We start from the raw sequence: 21,735 nt of genomic DNA, 5'->3' as shown, positions 1-21,735 counted from the left end.
TTTGGGGATGTCTGGTTTAGGCGGTCCCTAAGGTACCCTGAACCTGAATTGTTCAGGGCTTTGTATCTCCTTTGTACTATAAAGAATGATATTGCCAGGTGACTCTTTTGTATGAATGCTGATCTTTAAAGAAGCATCCTTTATCCTTGACACCCACATACAGTACAAAAGAGGATTTTAGGTCGAAACACGTCCCCAGATATGTTATTTATTACTTATTTTAAAAGGCCAAAGCTTCCCCCCCTTTTTGCCTCTCTCTTAAGACACAAAGCCTGAGACAAGTGAATGCCAACATTGGTGATCAAATGTGAAGTATTTGGGAAGCTGCATTGAAAGGCTGTGTTCTACTTTTCAAGATGAATAAATAAAATTGCACATTAGTAGTAACATTTCCACTTGGAACCATTTTGACTTACAGAGTAAATTGTGTTTAACCAGGGGAAAATAATCAGAAAGTGGAAAGATATAAGACTCCCATCATAGGCTGGTCCCAGATGTTGCCTTTCACTTCCACAGGCTGTCTACCCTTAGTGTTTCTGCCATAGTTTGTGCCAACAAAGCTACTGCACTGACTTTAGTACAGTAATCTTAAAAACTCTCGGTTCAAAATCTGAAATTAATGATCTCAAAAGTGTCGCATGTGAGACTTACATAAATTTTCATGTGTCTACATGGCAAGAATACATCTTTTCATTGAGACGAGATGACACTCAAACAAGTAGCATTTCATGATAAATTGCTTTATTGTGCTGTGTTGCATTTTTAGGGTTTCCGGTCTACAGCCAAGATATTTAAAGTTCTTAGCTCTGGAAACAATTCATTATAAACTTTTGGAAAATGTTTACTTAACTGTTGTCACCATGTTTAGATTGATTAGCTCCATTAGCAGCAATTAATCATTTCCCTGCCCAAAGCTTTTTGCTGATTCTTTAGCTGTATTTCTATGTCTTTGTTTATTTTCAGATCTAATATGCAGTTCTGCTCTTAGAATGCTTTATAATATTATTTGCTGTCCTGGAATCATTCCTGATTTACATTAATACATCTCTGTCAGATCATGACCTTCTTCGATTATTTTTGTTACTGTGCCATTGATAGTACAAGCAAAGGAAAAGAGTGACAGATTAATGAGCAAGTTTTAAGGGCCACCCTCGAGTGGGTTCCTCCCCTTGTTGTAATACTGAAATATAGAATGACTTTGGCATGGTTTTCATGATATGGTAAGCCAAACTATGGCTTCTTGAGGCCACATGGATGTGTAGACTCCTCAAGACGAGCTCTCAGCTGCTTTGCTCCTTCCTGGCCATTTTGTTCCTCATCCCACACTGTGATGAACTAAGCCGTTCTATGGCATCCTGTGTTGTCTGAATGAGGACTTGTGGTTAAGCTCTCTCCTCACTAAGCCCAAGGTACCGTCAAGGTTTATTCTTAGCTGCAGCTCATGGGTCGCAAGGAGAGATCTAAACTATGAGCCTGGGTTTGCCCAACATGCTAAGCCAAACCTCCTTTTAGCTCAGCAAAGTGCAGGAGTAAAGAAGACCAGGGAGCAGCAATGTAGCTGTGAGCTCTTCTCTGGGAGACCACATGTTTGTGTGGTCCCGGTAATCCCTACTGCGAATGAGGCCTTTATAATACAATGGCGTTTGGTAAAAAAGTTTATGTTCTGTTCACCACCACTAAATATATGGCTGCTTTAGTGTTTCTTGAGGATACCTAAGGAACATCAGTTTTAGTGAAAATATGTGTGGTATGATGTGCAAATCAAGCCTGCATGCTTACTCAGAAGTGGGTCCCAGTCGGTGGAAGCCAATGTAGTCTCTCCTTCTGTCGGTGCAAAGATTTCTCCTTGAAAAATGGAATGTTTCCTGCCTTTCTTTCCCTTATTTTCCCCTAAATCTGTTCTAGGGGTTTCCCCTCTGGAGAAGATTTGGGGGAAGCACTGGGGGGAGGAGAATGCGGAAAGTCCTGTTGCACAAATGGAGATCCTTGCACTGCTGGGACACAGCAGTTAAATACCGCACACTAATTCCAGTAGGACGTCTTCCCTGGTACATATGCATAGTATCTACCTGATATCATAGAATGGGGATAGCCATGCTTGCCTGTGGCCTATGAAGTGTTCAATGCCCTCAACCTGTTGGGTGGTAGGAGCGCAGCTTGCTCCAATAGCATAGCAGGGGTGGATTGCCAGATGTGGTTGGATTCCAGCTCCCATAATCTCTGATCATTGGCCATGTTGCCTGGAGCTGATGGGAGTTGGAGTCCCCAGCAACATCTGGAAGTCCAGCAACATCTAGAGGTCTACAAGTTCCCGATCCCTGATTATAGGAATACAGCCTTTCTTTCTGCTTGCGATTTAGTATATAGTATGCTGTACCTGATGGTGCGCACTCCATTTACAGCCAAATTGTGCCAATTTTTTTGTAGGGTATCACTACTCGTGAGGGGGTTAGTTTGTGCAGCAAAATAAACTTTCAGCCCCCCAACTGCTCTCTGAATAATGCAGTGGCTCCCAAGCATGTGGGAAGTGACCACCTCAACAATAAAAGATGAGATCCTATAAGTCATACTGAAAGTTGCCCAAAATCATAATGAGGTATCGGAGTATCCTCTTGCATATCCACAATGAGATGCATGTCATCTGAATTTGCACTATTTTTAAAAATGTGGCTGAGACTCCAAGGGGATGACAGTAACACAGCTCCGTGCGTGCAAAGGAGATGCTTGCTACTCTTTCCCCATTCAGTGATCTGGTTTTGGCCAAGAAACATAACAACTAGGGGAGGAAGTGTCCCTGAGTTTATAGTCTGGTTTTGTTGTCGGTACATGCTCTTTTGGCATAAGCACTGTGCCAGCAGCAAGTATGCTTTGATTGACGTATATTGCTGCCTTGCAAAAGCTTCTGCTACAAATGCATCTGCTTAGAAAAAACTATGCTGCTTGTGCTTCTTCATTCCCTTCAGACACACATTTAAAATAAATTGTGCTGGGTAGGGCTGTGCTGAACCTTTACTTCCTTAATTTTGGGAGCCAGAAAGTAGTGCTTGCTTGGAGAGAATAACATTCCCTGAAAAAAGAACCTTGCAAGTAAAAGCCTATGCACATTTACTCAGAACTAAGTTGCACTTTGTTTAATAGGCCTTACTCCCAACTAAAGGTGCATAGGGTTGCAGTCTTAATTCGTCCCTTCTCATGGCTTCTTGCCACTGCTTATATCTATAGCTATTGCTTTCAATTAATCAAGCCAAAATGTTCATTTTATCAGCACTGTGTTTTTATAATTCTTTGGGATTAAAAGGTCAACAAGCATTCAACCTATTCTTGCCCCACTGCCAGAGTGATCATGAAACCTTGGGAACATGTGATACTTCTTCTTCTCCTCCTCCTCCTCCTCCTCCTCCTCCTCCTCCTCCTCCTCCTCCTCCTCCTCCTCCTCCTTCTTCTTCTTCTTCTTCTTCTTCTTCTTCATATTTGTATATCACCCTTTATCCGTAGTTCTCAGAGTGGTTCACAACATAAAATTACAATATAAAAACCACAAAATACATAATAAAAATAAGAACAAAAGCAAACCAATAAACCCCCTTCCGACAACAGATTAAAAAAGGTATTGGATGTCAATCAGCCATACTTATGCTTTTAAGTGGATAGTTTTTAACATTGCATATGTTCAGTTGCCCTGTCCTGTGTTCCTAAAAGACTTTTCCATTGCCTCTAAACCTGCAGACCTCTTTGAGAGCTGGAATCTAAACTGTGAAAAGGAATGACTATAATTGGAAGGGGCCGACATCCAACCCTTGAGTATAATTTGGCATCAAACTTGCTCCAAGGGAGATACAGTTACAATCCACCTTTAGTACCAATGTATAATTTGAGCCAAAAGTTGTAATCAGGGGAAAGCTGTTGCATATACATAATGGGTTTTATTTTACTTCCTCCCTTCCAGCTGAAGTGAACACGATTAACGAGAGCACCGAGATCCTTCACCTTCCTTCTGTCATGACAGAGTATGTTGGTGAAAACACAGAGAAAAAGGCAGAATTCTGTGATCGCTCTTGTGAAGAGCTAGGGTCTATGTTTACGGAACTCACTGGACTGCGTATTGTTGTCAACAGCTTAACAGAAAAGTTAGACAAAGTGGTAGGTATCACCTGTGTGTTCTGCTCTAGGTGTCTGGTCATTCATTTGCAGCGATTGCGCCTCAAGATTAGCAACAACAAATGAACCGTCAATAAACCAATAACTACAATAAACCCTTTGTTTGGGTATCTACCAGACATGGATAAAGAGAACACTTATACATGTTGGAAACATGCCAAAGTATTGTATGAAAATTGTCTGATAATAGTGGGGTGGTGTATTAGTTCTGATGTCACCTCAGGGGCGCCCCATGTTATAGAAGCACACACTAGGTAGAAAATTCTGAGTGCTGTGAAGGGGTGGAGTGGCTTCTGTTCTAGGTTCCAGCCACCCAGCCATGTCCTTCTGAAAGATGTTCCATTCCATTCTCTCTCCCTCAGCTTTCCATTCTCCCCCTACCCAACAATCAGTTAGCAATCTTCAGTCAGTTAGCCTGCTGTGGCTTTGGGTGTGCTGCCCAACACACGAGTTGAAAGACATTGCAAGTTGTTATATGTGTGTACCAATGTACACGGGTAGATCTCAGCCATGCAAGGAGGGACCTGCTCACGAGAAGGAGCTGTACCAGGTTGCATCTGTAGGTAGGGAGAATGTCTGTCTTCTGTTGAACAAGCAGACATCCGTGGAGCATGGCAATGATGGGCTAGACTGCTGGGCTCCGCAACCCGCTTCCATATGTTTTTTCAGCACATGGAATGATTCGCGTGAACCACATTAAGGACAGCTTTGATGCTGCTAAGACAATACTGTGTCATGGGAGACAGCTGGGTGATTCCCGCCCCCCAGTTGCCAGAGAAAGGATGAATATACAGTCTCCAGGGTTGGAGGGGGGGGAGAGAAGGTGACAATTGAGAGGACTAGATTTGCCTCCGTGCTCAAATGGGTGTGGTTAGGTTAGTGCCAGGTGATTTGGCACCATCCAAATACGTGTGTGACACTGGCAAAACTGCCCTCTCCACCACATGCAGGGTACTGTTGCACTTGCTGGTGCAAATATTGCATTCCAGCAACTGCATTTAGGAGTCTGATTACTGGGATGCAGGGACTTGTCGGTAGGTAGCAGTGCCTTCTGGGACAACGTCACAGGAGCAGATGAGGGAAGGATAAGTGACCCACCTACCCAGTCCCATGCTTACCCATCTCCTGGAAAACTATAAACCCTGGAAAGGCTCTTGGTGGCTAATCCTTAAAGTATTTGTGTGCTGCACAAACTACCACTGCCAGGGGTGGCATGTCCCATTTTGCTGCTTGAGGTGACATGGAAAGTGCCTGCTGCACTGCCCCACTGCCACTGGCAGAGAAGCGGCACCAACATCACCGTTGATATCCAGCGAGATCTAATGAAATTTCACTGAAAATCACCAAATCTCTCGTGCTCTGTGAGATCTCGCAAGATTTTGCCGAGATCTCACAGCAAATCAGCATTGATGCTGCATGCCGCTTCTCTGCCAGTGGTGAAAGCGGTAGGGCAGGTGGGGTGCCTTCAGGGGCTCCCACCTCCTGAGGTGGCTGCTTCACCCCACCTCATGAAGTCATCAGGCCAGCCCTGATCATTGCACGGGGTTAATGTATATGCAGGCACCTTGATAAATCATATAGAAAATACATGAATGCGCCTTGTTTGTCATTGCCTGGCTTTTGTCCCATTGTCTGCTTCAGTCTGTGTTATGAATCAACTTCACATACACTTTAAATAGACCTGAAGTAGTCTAGCACATGTCTCAAGAGTGAAATCATCTTCCATTTTTAAGGAAGATGAGTGATACTGGAAGAAAATCTCTTCAGTAGAATTTATGGAGATCTGTGTAAGCGCTGCAAGCCCAGATTGTAACATTAGCTGGGACGTTGGCGTCCAGAGGAATAGTGCGCTCACTGAATAGTTTGCTTCTTTTCTGGCTCAGTTTAGCTGGGTGAAAGGAGGAATCTGTTCTGAGCAGCCTAGTTTTCTATGCTGAGGGTTAGTGAGCGTTTCACCCTTCTCTGACTATGGCGCATTGCAAAAAGGCCAACTCATTGATTGCTACTGATGCTACCTGTTTCATTGTACAGTCTGAGGTGAATGAGAAAATTGTGTCGGAACTGCTTGGCCCCAACAAAACACTCAAGAACCAGTCGGCTTGTTGGCAAGATGGCCGTGAGTTTATGAATAATTCGCATTGGGTTGTGGACAGCTGCACAAAATGTCACTGCCAGGTAAGGCATCAATGAATCATTTACTCTTCCCACCCAATCACACAGAGTTTCTTTTCCGCTCTGCATCTGTCAGGGGAGCACCAGGGGTCATCAGAGAGCCCGGAAGGGTGGTGCCAGGGCTCCTTGAACTGCAGGAGCTCCAGGATGCTGACGACTCACAGCATCACTTGGAAGCTGGTGCGGAGCCAGGGAAGGAGGCGCAGGAGCTTGGGGATGCTGAGGGTGCAAGGAACCAGCAGAGAAGGTCTGGAGGGTCGGACCAGAGCGCTGAGGAAGGGGAGGCACCAGGGGCTAAAGCACCTGCTCAGCAGTTGAGCAGTTCAGGAGGGGAGGGGGCTGCGCCTGCCCATCCCCTCAGCAATGCAGGGGGGGGCGCAAAGCGTAGAGAGGAGAGGAGGAGACTGAGGGTGCCAAGGTTGTTATGCTGGAGGCGGAGCCGACAAGCGGCACTTCCGGATTGTGACTCGGACTGAACGGTCATGGACATTAGTGTTCTGTCTTGTACATATGTATATAATAAAACTCTGTAAAAACCAGTTACGAAGATCGGAGCGCGTTACTCATGAGAAAGCAACACAGCGCCATTACAGCATCCAATCAGGAGTACATTGGTACCTTGGTTCCCGAAATCAATCCATTCTGGAAGTCCGTTTGACTTCCAAAATGTTTGCAAATTAAGGCGCGGCTTCTGATTGGCCCCGGAAACAATGCTGACAGCTGAAATGGACATTTGGTTTCCAAAAAACATTTGCAAACTAGAACACTTACTTCTGGGTTTGCGACATTTGAGAGCCGATTTGTTCAGGAGCCAAGCCGTTCGGGAACCGAGGTACCACTGTAATGGGCTATTTTAATAGGCATCTATCTCTTTCTGTTGGGCTTTGCACTGCCCTGTAATTTCAAATTATTATTATTATTTATTTGGCAGGGTTGCCTTTGATAAACAGTTTTGAGGGATGACCACATATTCTTGGGATTGAATCAATACATCAGTGGAGCAGACTGCCACTCCTCTAAAGGGATTTCCCCTTCCTCTCCCATAACCCCCCAGAGCAGATTTTGGAGGAATCTAAGGAGCTGCAGAGTGGCAAAGAAGGGCAATTCCCATTGTGTGGATGGAAATCTGCTCACCTCACCCCATGTTGAATTCCTTGGCCTTTAGTAGCCAGGGCCCTCCTCTCTCGCTCATGCTGCACCACTAACTAAATCTGGCGTCATCAACCCATCAGCTGTACAGTTTGGCCCACCTGCTGTCACTGATACAAAACTACAAGCTTTATTATTGATCGACTAGAGCAGGCATGTCAAACCTGCGACCCTCCAGATGTTTTGGACTACAATTCCCATCTTCCCCAACCACTGATCCTGCTAGCTAGGGATCATGGGAGTTGTAGGCCAAAACATCTGGAGGGCCGCAGGTTTGACATGCCTGGGCTAGAGGATGTTATAACCCGTTCTTCTGTGTGGCATCTCATATTGTCAGTTGCATAAGTCTCTGATGGAAAATAGCATGGTGCCATAATAGCATGGTGCCATTTGTACTTTTTGATGTGCATTTTTTGCAATGGGGCAAAGTTAGGTACTCAAGCATAATTCTTGCATTGAACATTTTGCATTGCAGAGGGTTGGCCTGGAGGAGCCTTGGGACCCTTCCAACTCTGCAATTCTATGATTATATTACTTTCTCCTTCATTTGAAGAATGTTCTGCCAAAAGATAGGGTATTTAGATTGACTGATATTGGAGTAATGGTTCCATGTGTTTTTTTTCCCCTTTGCATATACAGAACTCTAAAACGATATGCAATAAAATCACATGCCCAGCTGTTCACTGTGTCAGTCCCACTTTTATTGATGGCGAGTGCTGCCCTATCTGCTCTCACTGTAAGTATGGCATGCAAGGATTGCTTATTGTTAAAAGCTTGTGTAGTAGAGAAGTCTCAGTTGAAGACCTGAGAATCAATAGGAGTATAGCATCTAGATCAAGGGAAGTAATAGTACCACTGTATTCTGCTCTGGTCAGACCTCACCTGGAGTACTAGTTCTGGGCAACACAGTTCAAGAAGGATACTGACAAGCTGGAACGTGTCCAGAAGAGGGCAACAAAAATGGTCAAAGGCCTGGAAACGATGCCTTATTAGGGAGCTGGGTATGTTTAGCCTGGAGAAGAGAAGGTTAAGGGGTGATATGATAGCCATGTTCAAATATATAAAAGGATGTCATATAGAGGAGGGAGAAAGGTTGTTTTCTGCTGCTCCAGAGAAGCGGACACGGAGCAATGGATTCAAACTTCAAGAAAGAAGATTCCACCTAAACATTAGGAAGAACTTCCTGACAGTAAGAGCTGTTCGGCAGTGGAATTTGTTACCAAGGAGTGTGGTGGAGTCTCCTTCTTTGGAGGTCTTTAAGCAGAGGTTTGACAGGCATATGTCAAGAATGCTTTGATGGTGTTTCCTGCTCAGCAGGGGGTTGGACTGGATGGCCCTTGTGGTCTCTTCCAACTCTACGATTCTATGATTCTATGATTCTACCTCTTGCTGGGTCTTCAAAGAGCAAGGCTGCAGATGTTTCCTGCTAGACTTCCTATGTCAATGTTGCACACTTAACTAGCTATACATTATGTGCTGTTACTGCTTGGGTGATCCCTGGATTTCTTGCCACCTGCATAATTTTCTTCATTTGATGAAAGTACTGCAGGGAATAACATATGACAGAAGGAGGAGCAGGAGAGAGTTGCAAGGTTTCTGACTTCTGGGATCATTGCAATTTTGCTAAGGCGTGGATGGGGAACCTGAAACCCTCTACTTATTGCTGCACTATAACTCCCATCAGCCTCAGCCAGCCTCAGTTTTTACAAGGGGAAGAGGTTGCTGGTTTACTCCTGTGTGAAGCTCACGCTCCATGTGAACAAACCAGCGAGAAGCCTTGAGAAACTTTCTTTCTCTCAGACAGGAGAGAGATTTTCATGTTGTGTTGGGAGCAAATTTTCAAATGGGACACTTAAAGAAAAAAGATTTTATTGAAGTAAATCCAACAAAAATAACAGAAGTACAAAAAAGCAACACAGTATATCTGGGAGAGACTTAAATTGGTACAGTACTTAAGGCCATTAGGAAAGCTAAATTTCACATTGTACTGTGCAGAGGGAGTCCTTTGTTTCTGCGTTAGTTGTACAGTGGTACCTCGGTTTATGAACACAATTGGTTCCGGAAGTCTGTTCATAAAATGAAGCGTTCATAAACTGAAGCGAACTTTCCCATTGAAAGTAATGGAAAGTGGATTAATCCGTTCCAGACGGGTCCACGGAGTACTCAGCCTGAAGCGTACTTAACCCAAAGCATTGGTGTAATTGGTTCCGGAAGTCTGTTCATAAACTGAAGCGTTCATAAACTGAAGCGAACTTTCCCATTGAAAGTAATGGAAAGTGGATTAATCCGTTCCAGATGGGTCCGCGGCATTCGTAAACCGACAATTCGTAAACCGAGGTGTTCATAAACCGAGGTTCCACTGTATCTAAGATAAAATCCCAACAAACCACATAGAATTTTTGCAGGGTCCATCAAGCCTTTGGCAACATGTAATTTATGAGTTATTTTTTCCGGTTAATGCTAAAATCTACATATTAATATACCAAAGTGAATGTCACAAGTCCTGTAAGGTTTTCCATTTGGGGGCAACTGAAGTTTTGGTAGCCACGTTAAGAGGTCCTGAGAGTTGAAACCTTTCAAATTGTTTGCCCCACAGATTTAGTAAACAAAGTGTCAGCGAGGCTGGAATGTGATGTTTGAGTATTTTGGTCCTTTCTTGATTTGAATTCCTGTGAGCAGTCCCAACACAGAACGCAATTAGAGCACATAGCTTTAGAGACCAAATGGACAATGTGCTTTGATAGTGATGTGTAAGACAAACAATGCCAACAATTATAATGTGTAGCTGTTGGGTTGCGCAGTGCTTCAGTTTGTATATGGGCTTAAGCTTTGAAGAGCTAACCCAACAAATGCACTGGCTCACCTGTTTGCTTGTTTTGGCTTATTTTTTTTGGCTCCCTAATATACCTGCAAATTCCAGCAGGCTTTTTACATGTGAACCAGACAATTCAGGGTACCTCTATGATTCTTCTGATTTGCAGCTGACGACAGTGAAGAAGGCTGGTCACCCTGGTCTGAGTGGACAGAATGCTCTGTCACTTGTGGATCTGGAACCCAGCAGCGAGGAAGGTCATGCGATGTCACCAGCAATACTTGCCGAGGGCCCTCCATTCAAACAAGAACCTGTTCCCTTGGGAAATGCGACAATCGCAGTGAGTGCTTGTAATGTCAAGCTTTTATCTTTGTAACTTCTCCTTTGCTTCTCAAACAAGCAAATGCAACTAACCTGGAATCAATCTTGTACGCAAAAGAAAGCATGAAAGAGCTCATGTGACTTTTTAAAAGATTCATCAGATGTTAAGATGTGGCCTGAACTACTCCCCTTACCCACAAGGCAAAGAGATAGATAATAGATAATTGACAGGTGTGGACAACTGCTCTTTGTTGTCCACATAGGACTATCCAGCTAAGGTTAGTACATAGGGGCAGCAAACATATGGCCCCTTTGACACTGATAGACATGGCTGAAAGTTGGTGTGGACTGTCAGATAATCACAGCTGCTTTTGGTATTTGTACTGCAGACACAGGTTTCCTTACACTGCTAGGCATTAAAGGGGGATTTCCATTAGAGCCTTTGAGAATTTTGGGACAGGGCCTTGAACTGTGATTCTTTTTCTCTCCTTGATCAGTACGGCAAGATGGCGGCTGGAGCCACTGGTCCCCTTGGTCTTCCTGTTCTGTGACCTGCGGGGTAGGCAACATAACTCGCATACGTCTCTGCAATTCCCCCATCCCACAGATGGGTGGGAAAGGCTGCAAAGGAAGCGGAAGGGAAACGAAAGAATGTGAAGGAGTCCCATGTCCGAGTAAGTGTTTTGGTTTGAATTTTCATCCTCTGATAAGGCTGCAGTCTAGATGTCAAGATTACTCAAGCTGAAAGAACCTCTCCTATACATTTGGGATCAGCAACTGGGGCTCTGTAAGACTGAATCCACATCCACCTGGCCCTTCAGATAAAGTGATAAAAAGTATGCATGGCATAAAGGAATCCATGACAGTAGAACTTTCCAGCCTTGAACGGGCAACCTTTTGCTCACTTTTCAAAGTACCCCTTCTGGAAAGCTGGTTGCTGTGCAAGGCAATAAATAGATTATGTGACAGGTGATTTGGTGGCATCACTCATCTGACCTCTGGTCTACCAGGAGGTAGAGGGGGAAAGAATGAGTTGGCATGGTGGAAATGTACCAGTGTGGACACCAGATCAACTCACTCTACTTACTGCCTCCCACTCCTGGAGAGGCAGCGATGCAGAAGTCACATGATTGATGGTGTCCCACCATGTGGTCCACCGCTGAATAGATTCATAGCATTCTACTAGACTTAGGCTGCAATTCTGTGCACATTAACAAGACAGTAAGTCCCTTTGAAATCAACGGAGCTCCACTATTTGCTCAGAGGTTTCCTAGCTCAGCAAATAGAAGGGTTTATATTGGATAGTGTAGGTGTTCTATAATGAAAGCCTGACATTATTCTCATTATTTGAGTTTAACAACATCTACATGAAAAGCATGTTCTAGCAGGAGAGTGAAGTCTACAGTTCCTTAGTTAACCAGTAATGAAATTCAAATAGAAGAACCTCAGTCTCTGTCTTGAAAATTGCCTCTTCCTATTATCTTTACTTCAATGAATATGGGCTGAAACTGCTATAGCTTGAGCATGTGCAATGTTTTAAAAAACTGATATCTACCTTTCAACTACTAACTGCTTCTATTTGTTGATTATTCTTCCTGATTTGTTTGCCTAAAGTTTGCAGGGAGGTTAGACAATGTCAGCTTTATAGTGAGCATTCATTCTGATTAGGAGGCTATATAACAACATCTTCCATATATTTCCTCCATCAATTTCTCTCTGCAAAATGTATTGGTTTTTTTGGGGGGGGGGGTTGGATGTGAGGGTAAAGCACATTTGTTGTGCAAGAGCATCAAATCTACTTTGATTGTGCAACCTGAATTTGCCAGGGTGCATCTGAATCCCACTTGCAAAATCACATTCAGAGTCTTTTCTATGAAAACGACATAATTCAGATTTGTTGCTTGTATTTGTATATATGCATGGGCAAAGTCATGTGGAGAGAAAGCTGGGATAGATTACTATGTGAGCAAAAATATGCATTCTTGCACTGCATTTTCCTTCTGGACTGCCAGTTGTCTTATTGGATTCAGGGGTCTGAAGTGGCTGCCGTCTACAACCCTTTTGTTCTATTTACCCCATTGAACTGAATGGGGTACTTCTGAGTAGGAGGATTGTGGATTATGGCCAAAATAGAGTTTGCAATTTGAGCAGATTTGCAATTTGAGCAGATTCTTTTCAGGTTCCTTGACTAGACCAGAAATAAAATTTGTATTCATTGTACTGGTGAAGTGGCCAGGTGAAATAACTTCTTGACATCACTGAATGACACCACTCTGTGGGGTCAGTGTTTTGTTTTCTTGACTGTACTGTGTCTGCCCATGCTAATTTTTCCTGTTGTCTGTCCTACTCCAGTCAATGGTCGATGGAGCCCTTGGTCTCCTTGGTCTGCATGCACTGTTACCTGTGGCGGAGGGATTCGTGAAAGATCTCGACTCTGCAACAGCCCAGAGCCTCAGTATGGTGGAAAGGCATGCATGGGAGATGTCATACAGCATGATATGTGCAACAAACAGGATTGTCCAATAGGTGAGTGTGGCATTGCTGGATAGTTAGCTGTGTTCTAAACAAAGATACCCAGGTATACTTCATGCCTCATATGGGATCTGGTACTCCAAACCATTCTGCTAGAGCAGATTTTTGGAGCAGCAACTGCACAGTGGCAGAACATAGGATTTGTATGCAGCAGACTTTGGGCTGGGTTCAACTAATGGGTCCTGCTTGTAGAAGCCCACACAAGGACTTTTGCCAGCACAATGGGGCTTCCCCCCCCCTCCACTCCCAGCGATTGGCTTGGGATGTGTGTGTTAGAAGACCGCCAAGAACAGTGCATGGGGGAAGGAGAAGAGAGATTGCTCCTTTAGCACAAGCACTTATACTTGCCTGACAGAACAATTTCCTTAATGCTATATTGAATTCCTTCTCTAAGATTCAGTCACTCCAGTTAAAAGGGTCTTGACTGAGAGTGCCAAGAAAGGCACCTGCCTGAAACTGGAGAGTGGCTTCCAGTCTGGAGTAGACATTTTGAGTTAGGCAGTTTCAGACATACTCCATCCTTACTGCTGTGCCTTCATATACAACTTGTCCTTGTGGCATCCTCTATCTGGGACTGGTATAAAATATATTTGTAGTAAATTTTAATAACGTTGCCTCGAAGTGGGTGGGGAGATTTCATATAGAAATGATGTACAGTGGTACCTCAACTTACGAAGATGAAGTCTTCGGTTGTCGAAGTGCCTGTTCTGTGCATGCGCCGACCGCATGCGCACGGTGAAAAAACTTCCAGGGTTGTCAACTTCAGAAGTCGAAACCTTCGGAAGTCGAATCGTCCGGATGTCGAGGTACCATTGTAAAGCTGTTTTTCTTCCTCTGTATTCAGATAAGGAGATTGACTTAGTACTGACACAATTAATGCTCTTTCCCCTTGCTTTGGCAGATGGATGTTTGTCAAACCCTTGCTTTCCTGGAGCTGAATGCAACAGCTTCCCGGATGGTTCTTGGTCCTGTGGTGCATGTCCTGCTGGTTACCTTGGAAACGGAACAGTCTGTGAAGACCTTGATGAGGTAGACACAGTTTTGGTTCATATAGAAATGCCATTTTGACCCCACCCAATGGAAACACTTAGCCAACTTTGTTGGAGGTTCCTCAGTGATATAACTCAATACTTCTCTCTGGTTGTGTGTGTGTGTGTCTTTCTTTTTTGCAGTGTGCAGTAGTGCCAGACGTTTGCTTTAAGTTAATTCAGAACCACCGTTGTGTAAACACCAATCCTGGATTCCATTGCTTGCCATGCCCTCCTCGCTACAAAGGAAGTCAGCCTTATGGGGTGGGCCTAGAGGCTGCCAAGAAAGAAAAACAAGTAAGTGCTGTTGAAAGAAGGCCAGCGGCCAGTAACGGGATGGAAAATGTGATACATCTGCTATAAAAGTATGGCGCAAAGAGGGTGATGATGTATCAGTCCTAAAGACTTCATTGTCTTGGAGCATCTCGAAATGAGCAAGAGTGCAGCTTGCATGTTTATAATGTACCCCTTAGATTGGAAACCTGACATTCAAAAGTTTTTAAGAAATTGCTCTCAAAAGTCATTTCTTTATATTTTTTAAAAAGAAAAAAAGAATAGGGCCCATTTAAAAGGACCAAGAAGGTTTAACAGTGCATAAGAGGAGAGGCATTGATTCTACATAGCGCAGGATGTAATGATGGCTGCTAACTTGGATGACTTTAAAATGGGATTAGAGGAATCTATGGAAAGGCTACTAGTTGTGATAGCTATACATTATCCCCAGTAAGAAAGGCAATATGCCTCTCTGACTGAACACAAATGGGGAGAGTGCTCTGGTGCTCATGTTCTGCTTCTGGGCTTCCCATGCACATCTTGTGAGAACAAAATATTGGAGCAGATGGGTCTTTGGTCTGATCCAGAAAGCCTGTTCTTATGTTAGTCCTTCAGCCACAGGTTCTTCACTAACATATTCTTAATGCATTGCACTTGAAAACCAGCACATTAATATAAGGGATTGTTTGACACACCCTGTATGAAACAGGTCACTTTGGGGAGATCTTTATTCAGTGAACATGAGAAAATGCAACTAAATTAGATTTGATAAAAAGACATTCCCCACCCTCATTTTAAAATAGTTTCATTGGGTTTTACTCAGTCTCTTCATAGTTCTCCGTGTTCTGGCTGACACAGTTTCTGAAGTCTAAATGTGAAACATCCGTTAATGTTAAACTACTCTAGCAAAGCTGTCAATCAAAACAATAGGAATACAGAAGTACCAGTCAGGACTTGTGGAAAAGAAATCACAGTCCATTACGCTGTCTCTCTATGCAAAAACAAAAACCCAAAGGCAGCTAAATAGCTAGTTTGGTGCTACATCCTGAAACTGCTGCAAAGGAAATGGGTGGGGTTGATTTACGTTAGTTAATGACATCCAGAATCAGCAGATGTAAGAGAAATTTGTGAAGTAATGTAAAATTCTGCTTAAGGCGACGCTTTAGTTAAATAAAGCATTATTCATAATTACCGCATTGACAAACGTGTGCAGCTAATTAGCTCAGTCAGTAAGGAAATGTTCCTTGAGGCTCTGCCCAGGATTTTAATAAAAGGTTGTTAAATCTGGGCCCAGCTAAAGGATGTGTGGCTCAAAGCTCAACAATATTATGGGAAACTAAAACTGCTGTTTATCTACCCTTCTGATTAATCAGATGTTTTGTGTCATTTGAGGGTAGTGCTTGACTATCGGTACTGAAAACGGTTTAAAATGAGGCATTTGAAAAACAGACATTTTTGGCTAACTTAGTTGAATTCAAATTTGGCTTTGAGTGGTTTTTCCAGCACTATGTAGAACTGAGTAGGTCTTGCCATCCAAAGCATTTCTTCTCTTGTGTTGTTATCACAATTCTCACCCACAGATACTGTTGTGGTCACAGCCATTCCAGGCAGGTTTTCCTGGTCCCAGCCACCACGTATTGTCCTGTTCCTAAAGTCACCTGTACTGCAGAAAGCGTTCTGCAAATTCTTTTCAAGTACTGGAACTTGCTATGATGAGGATGACATCAAAGCAAATATATAATAAACAAGCGCATGTCCCTGTAGCTCATAATACATTTATTTAAAGAAAATAACATGGGATGCCCTGCATCAAAGCATCAGTGTCTCCTCCTCCAATTCAGCTGGGGTCTGGTGTTGCTGTTTACTTAGCTTAATTTAGCACCACACCTGCAGTACCCTTATGCCCCCACAGAAGTATGGTCTGAATGATTATTGTAAGGGTGACTCCCTACAGGGAGCCAGCCCCCATCATCCTAACATCTACCTCGCCAAGCACAGTGAGCAGCAGTGGGTCTGAAGCAGCCAGGGGGGATGGGAAAGACTCGGAGGGAGAGAGAAACCAGCGTGCAGAATGATGGGAAGGCTCAGGGGAGGAGAGATGTGGGCAAGGGCTCAAGGATGCTGGAGAGCCCTTCCACTGCCCTGACAGGGAGGAGACTGAGAGGGCATCGCTCCTTCCGGCGCAAGAGTTAAGGAGAGCACCGCGACGCAGGTCAAGGGGGAGGCGTTTTGGGGTGCCCCGACTACTTTGCTGGAGTAAGAACAGACGTACGTCATTGCCAGATTCTGATTCGGAATGAGAGGTCATATTTTAAGCTGTCTCTGCACTGTAAATACTTTGCATAATAAAAGTCTTTAAAGACCAACTGGACTCAAGCGGAGTTACTCTAGAGTAGCCACGACAACCCTCTGACAATTATGCTTTGCTTTTTCAGGTATGTGAACCTGCCAATCCTTGCAAAGACAAGACACACAACTGTCACAGGTCAGCAGAGTGCATCTACCTTGGGCATTTCAGTGACCCCATGTACAAGTGTGAATGTAGGACAGGCTATGCTGGTGATGGATTCATTTGTGGCGAAGATTCTGACCTGGATGGATGGCCCAATCATAACTTGGTCTGTGCTGCCAACTCAACTTATCACTGCATAAAAGTAAGTAAGAAGCAATGGAAACAACATAAATGTCTCAATGAAGGGCAGTTAATGAAGGGCTAGTCTAGTGATAGCCTCCAGTGACCATCACTTCCTGGACCATTTGTTAGGCCACTGTTGATGATATAAAGACTGTTGAAATAAATATTTCCAAGACTGGTAGGTCTCTCAATTTAGAGAATCTGCCCATTTTGAGCTTCTAGTCTACAAAAATTATATTCCTCTTAATAACCACCAAAAAGATATGACTGGATAGACATGTCAGAATCGGAGACATTCCATTGAAATGGCTGAATGCACAATTCTTCTTCTTCTTCTTCTTCTTCTTCTTCTTCTTCTTCTTCTTCTTCTTCTTCTTCTTCTTCTTCTTCTTCTTCCTCTTCCTCTTCCTCTTCCTCTTCTTCTTCTTCCTCTTCATTTAATTAAATTTATATACTGCCCCATACCTGGTGGCCTCAGGGCGACTCATTGCTTCATGCAAGGGCAGTGGTTCTGTCACCTTGGTACACCATCCTTTCATCACAAAATATGGGTTAGACAGGTTACTGATAACATACCCTCTCAACAAGTTAACCAAATAAATTAGTGAACAGCAGAAGAATAAGTGCTGAAGACAACATTTATCAAACCGAGTCAAAAACAATGAAGCAGCAAAGTATATCACACCCCAACACAGCAAGTGAATTGAAACAAACCAGAATTTTGTGCCTTACTTTAAACTGCGAGAAATGCTTGTAACTTGAAGCTGAATGTGACTTTATAAGACTGTGGGTTGGAGCTAGTAATGGATTTCTCTTTTCCTGCTTTTCCACGAACAGGGAGGGAGTATTAAATGTTCCTTGAGCATACAATTGAGATGTCAAATTCTTTCAGCCCTGGCTAATGTCTGCTCATTTGTTAATGTGACCAACTCAGCATATATGGTTCATTCTTTCTTTCTTTTTGGTTCCTGTCACCAGGATGTACTTCATTTGATTCAAGAAGAATCAAGAACTGCTTTCATTAAAAGACAAAAACCAAAACTCAAACATGCGGAATTCATTTAGGGGAGGTTCTTCCGCAAAAGCCAAACCCATTATTTATGTAGTACATATGTTGATTTAATAAAGGTTAAATGCTTTCCTTTAAAGCAATCTAGCAAAAATATAAGGTGGTAACCATCATCGGATATCATTCCACTTTAGCAATATAATCCAACACAAACCAAAGGCTGCCTAAAAGTGTGTGAAAATTAATTGAATACATATGCATGTTGACTTTAGGAAAGACTTCAAAATTCCCATTTTGAATTTGCTCAGTGCTGTATCTGGAGGGGCATACAAACATTTAGTCAGAGTTTGGCATTATTATCAACTTGTGAAATTAGAAGTGTGTGCCAATCTGGGGTTGTCTGTTTTCACAGGATAACTGTCCTCTTCTGCCTAATTCTGGACAAGAAGACTTCGATAAAGATGGAAAGGGAGATGCTTGTGATGAGGATGATGACAACGATGGTGTTGAGGATGATAAAGTAAGCTTGTTTTCATTAACATCTTCTCCTTTCAGAAGAAATCAATATGGACGCCATTAAGAAGTTGTTGGTATATTTGCTGCATTCTCATTTCTCTACGTCTGTTGTCAGATATCAGAATTTAAACTGTACCATTTGGGATACCGCTATTACTTACAGATGTCACCGATCATTACATGCTCCACATTACAGACCAACAGAAATTCTCAAAGAATGGCACACTCTATGGAAGTTTTACAGCTGTTTTGTTGGCTCGTAGTATTCATATGGGGAAAGGTTGAAAGACACTGACTCTAGCAGAGTGTGTGAGAGAGTGATAGTCTTACATATGCCTCATTTGATGCTAATTTACTATTATTAGCAGTATTTACAGGAAACCTTTGGGAACCCCAATAGGTATATGCTGTTTGATTTACAGAAAGGGAAAAGGTTGATTGGAAATGTAATGGCCTTTGAGCTATGCTTACACATCTTCTCTTCAATCCTTTTTCTCCTTTTTTTTAGGACAACTGCCCCCTTATTTTTAATCCTCGTCAATTTGATTATGACAAGGATGAAGTTGGGGACCGCTGCGATAATTGCCCCTACGTGCACAATCCTGCTCAGATTGACACTGATAATAATGGAGAGGGCGATTCATGTGCGGTGGATATTGATGGCGATGGTAAATTCTTATTCATTCTCATATATTTAGTTTCTGTTCAGCATGGGAGAAACCGGCTCAAAATAAGCTATTGCTCTCGCCCTTGTGAACAACTCTATCAAATCAATCCACACATTGAAGGCAAAGGATAGGGTTGCCACATTTTCAAGAGCAAAAAAGAGGACGCTATGACGACTCTCATTTAAAATACCCCTCCTATATATAGGCTGGAGAAGCTGTGATATATTGCTGGGGGGGGGGGCGGAGAAGAGAAGAGGAAAGCAAGCATTTTCAACCACCAGTCATGTCTTTGTCTCATCCAGAACGTATTGCCAGAGACATTTTGGCAAATTAAAAAAATCCACCCAGACAGAAATTTTACCCCTGAAAGAAGTCGTGTCCTGGGAAAAAAGGACACATCATAACCATAGCAGAAGTTAGATACATTTATATGTCATTGATTTCCATATGATACAACCAACCCAGGTATGTCATTTATGTCCACTGTTTCCAAACTCTCATTATGCAATCTTAAGAGTTGCTGTCACAATAAAAAGTGAATGCTTGGGAAGTGGAACAGACAACACATCTAATGACATTGGCTTCCATGGGCAGAAGGAGGGGGCAATTTTTGCCAACTTCACTTCCCCCCTTACTGTTTTTTTGTGGGGGTGGGGCACATAATCCTCTTCCCACTTCAGTCCATGGGAGACTCCACTAAATCAAAGAGCCTTTTATGAATGGAAGGACTCCTTTCATGAAGAGAAGGGCACCATTAGATGACAATGTATTGTATACTTTTTCAAGTATAATGCGCTTGTTCAGGATGCAGGTGATAAAGGGCATTTATAGGCTCCTTGGGCCACATTGATATCAACCCTGATCCAGCTGCAAACCAGCGGTTATTGTGTGATTAATGACACAAGAATGTGAATTCGGATTTGGACTTGCATCCTCATTCAATGCTGATTTGGATGCATGGCTGGGTGGGCAACCATTTCTGAGGGCCACGTTCCCTTAGGGGTAATCTAATAACAGGGGTCTTATGCCCGTGGTCGATGTCACTAGAGCCAAAAAGGGGAGAGAACATTCCTTTCCCTCTCTCTTTCTGCCACCTGCTCTCTTTTCTTCCTTACTCAGTGGGTTGTTGGGGACAGATCATTCTCATAAGAGGTCTGAACTGATTGCTTGCAGAAGGCTGCTTGCAAATGCCACTCCCCAGGCATTTGATTTATGCTCATAGTTTTTAGTCTAGAAGTGCTACATGCACATAAACCTCCTGAGACTAACTCAATAGCTTGCAACTGAAAAAGATGGCCTGAAAAAGATGGCCTGTTCATTTCCGGATCCTTGCAAAGAGCACTGACAAGTGCCACCCATTGCTATGTCTGAATATTTCACCACATGTATGAAAGTCTCCTAAGACACGATTGCCAATTTTATACACTTTGAAGATGCAAGAAGTTCAGTGGGAGATTTAAGCTTGTGCTTAAATAATGTTCATAACAAGAAATGGGATATAAAAGTGGGGCTATGCCCTTCTTTTTGTGTCACTTATTTGTATTAAACCAGGTTATCTAGAGACTATTTCTTTCTATTCCAACAGATTTTTATATTGCTTTTTTATACTATATATACTATACATATCTATATAATTATGTATATATAAACACACACACACACACAAACAAACAAACAAACACACACAGAGAGAGAAAAGGTAAAGTGGAACTCCAAAATGCAAAACATCATTAAAATGATAACATCTTATTGGCAAATAGTCCTTAGAATATACTCAAACCCATTTAACCATAAAACCAGCCAGCTGATCATATAACCTCAAAGGAAAAATGTGAAAGGAACATTTTACATAATCATATAAAAGCATGCAGATTAATTTGTTTATTTAAGAAATTTTTATAAACTTCTTAATCAAAATAAATCTTAGTGGTGTACCTAAAACACATGGTTTGGTGGGGTTTACTGGGCAAATAATTTCATGGTCAAGGCTTTGCCATGTGCTCAAACCAATTCTGGAACAGAATGGACTATTTGCACAGTCTCTCTGACAAGTCTTTAATGATCTTATAGTGGGAGAGGTACTCTTTAAGAACCCATGTCCCGTTTTTAAGAATATAACATTCACTTGATATAATAATTTCAGAAGTAATGAAAATTATGGCCCAGCAATACCCATATTCTTTCTAATTATTTATGCTGTCAAATATGCTCGCATGAAGAGCCGCACTTGAAGTGCCAGCCAAATCAAATGTCTTCACCCAACGTGTTTGCCAAAACGCCTTGGGAGAAAAAAAGGGAAATTTCTTTTGGATGCTAGAATAATAAGGATCCCAAGTTACATTTTTGGCTCAGGAAGGGGGAAAAAACCAACAGTGACATTTCAGGTTATTAAACTGGCAAACCTGACCTGAACAGTAGCCCAGTACCGAAAAAACCTACCAACCCAAATATCTTTGGTGTTT

At 42.8% G+C, this 21,735-nt stretch overlaps 1 protein-coding gene across 1 annotated transcript in view; it reads left to right on the top strand.

Annotated features, from left to right (window-relative positions):
- Positions 1-21,735, top strand: part of THBS2 (thrombospondin 2) — a 47,543-nt gene that overhangs the window by 9,399 nt on the left and 16,409 nt on the right. Inside the window, exons 5-15 of the mRNA XM_035108527.3 lie at positions 3,947-4,140; positions 6,190-6,333; positions 8,119-8,215; positions 10,461-10,631; positions 11,110-11,286; positions 12,965-13,138; positions 14,046-14,173; positions 14,317-14,469; positions 16,881-17,099; positions 18,502-18,609; positions 19,114-19,273. Of these exons, the coding sequence (XP_034964418.1) occupies positions 3,947-4,140; positions 6,190-6,333; positions 8,119-8,215; positions 10,461-10,631; positions 11,110-11,286; positions 12,965-13,138; positions 14,046-14,173; positions 14,317-14,469; positions 16,881-17,099; positions 18,502-18,609; positions 19,114-19,273 (1,725 nt within the window). The remainder of the gene's footprint in view (positions 1-3,946; positions 4,141-6,189; positions 6,334-8,118; positions 8,216-10,460; positions 10,632-11,109; positions 11,287-12,964; positions 13,139-14,045; positions 14,174-14,316; positions 14,470-16,880; positions 17,100-18,501; positions 18,610-19,113; positions 19,274-21,735) is intronic.

This window comes from Zootoca vivipara, chromosome 3 (genome assembly GCF_965207765.1).
Source record: "Zootoca vivipara chromosome 3, rZooViv2.hap1.1, whole genome shotgun sequence".
Lineage (NCBI taxonomy): Eukaryota > Metazoa > Chordata > Lepidosauria > Squamata > Lacertidae > Zootoca > Zootoca vivipara.
This window is presented reverse-complemented; position numbering and strand designations above follow the sequence as displayed.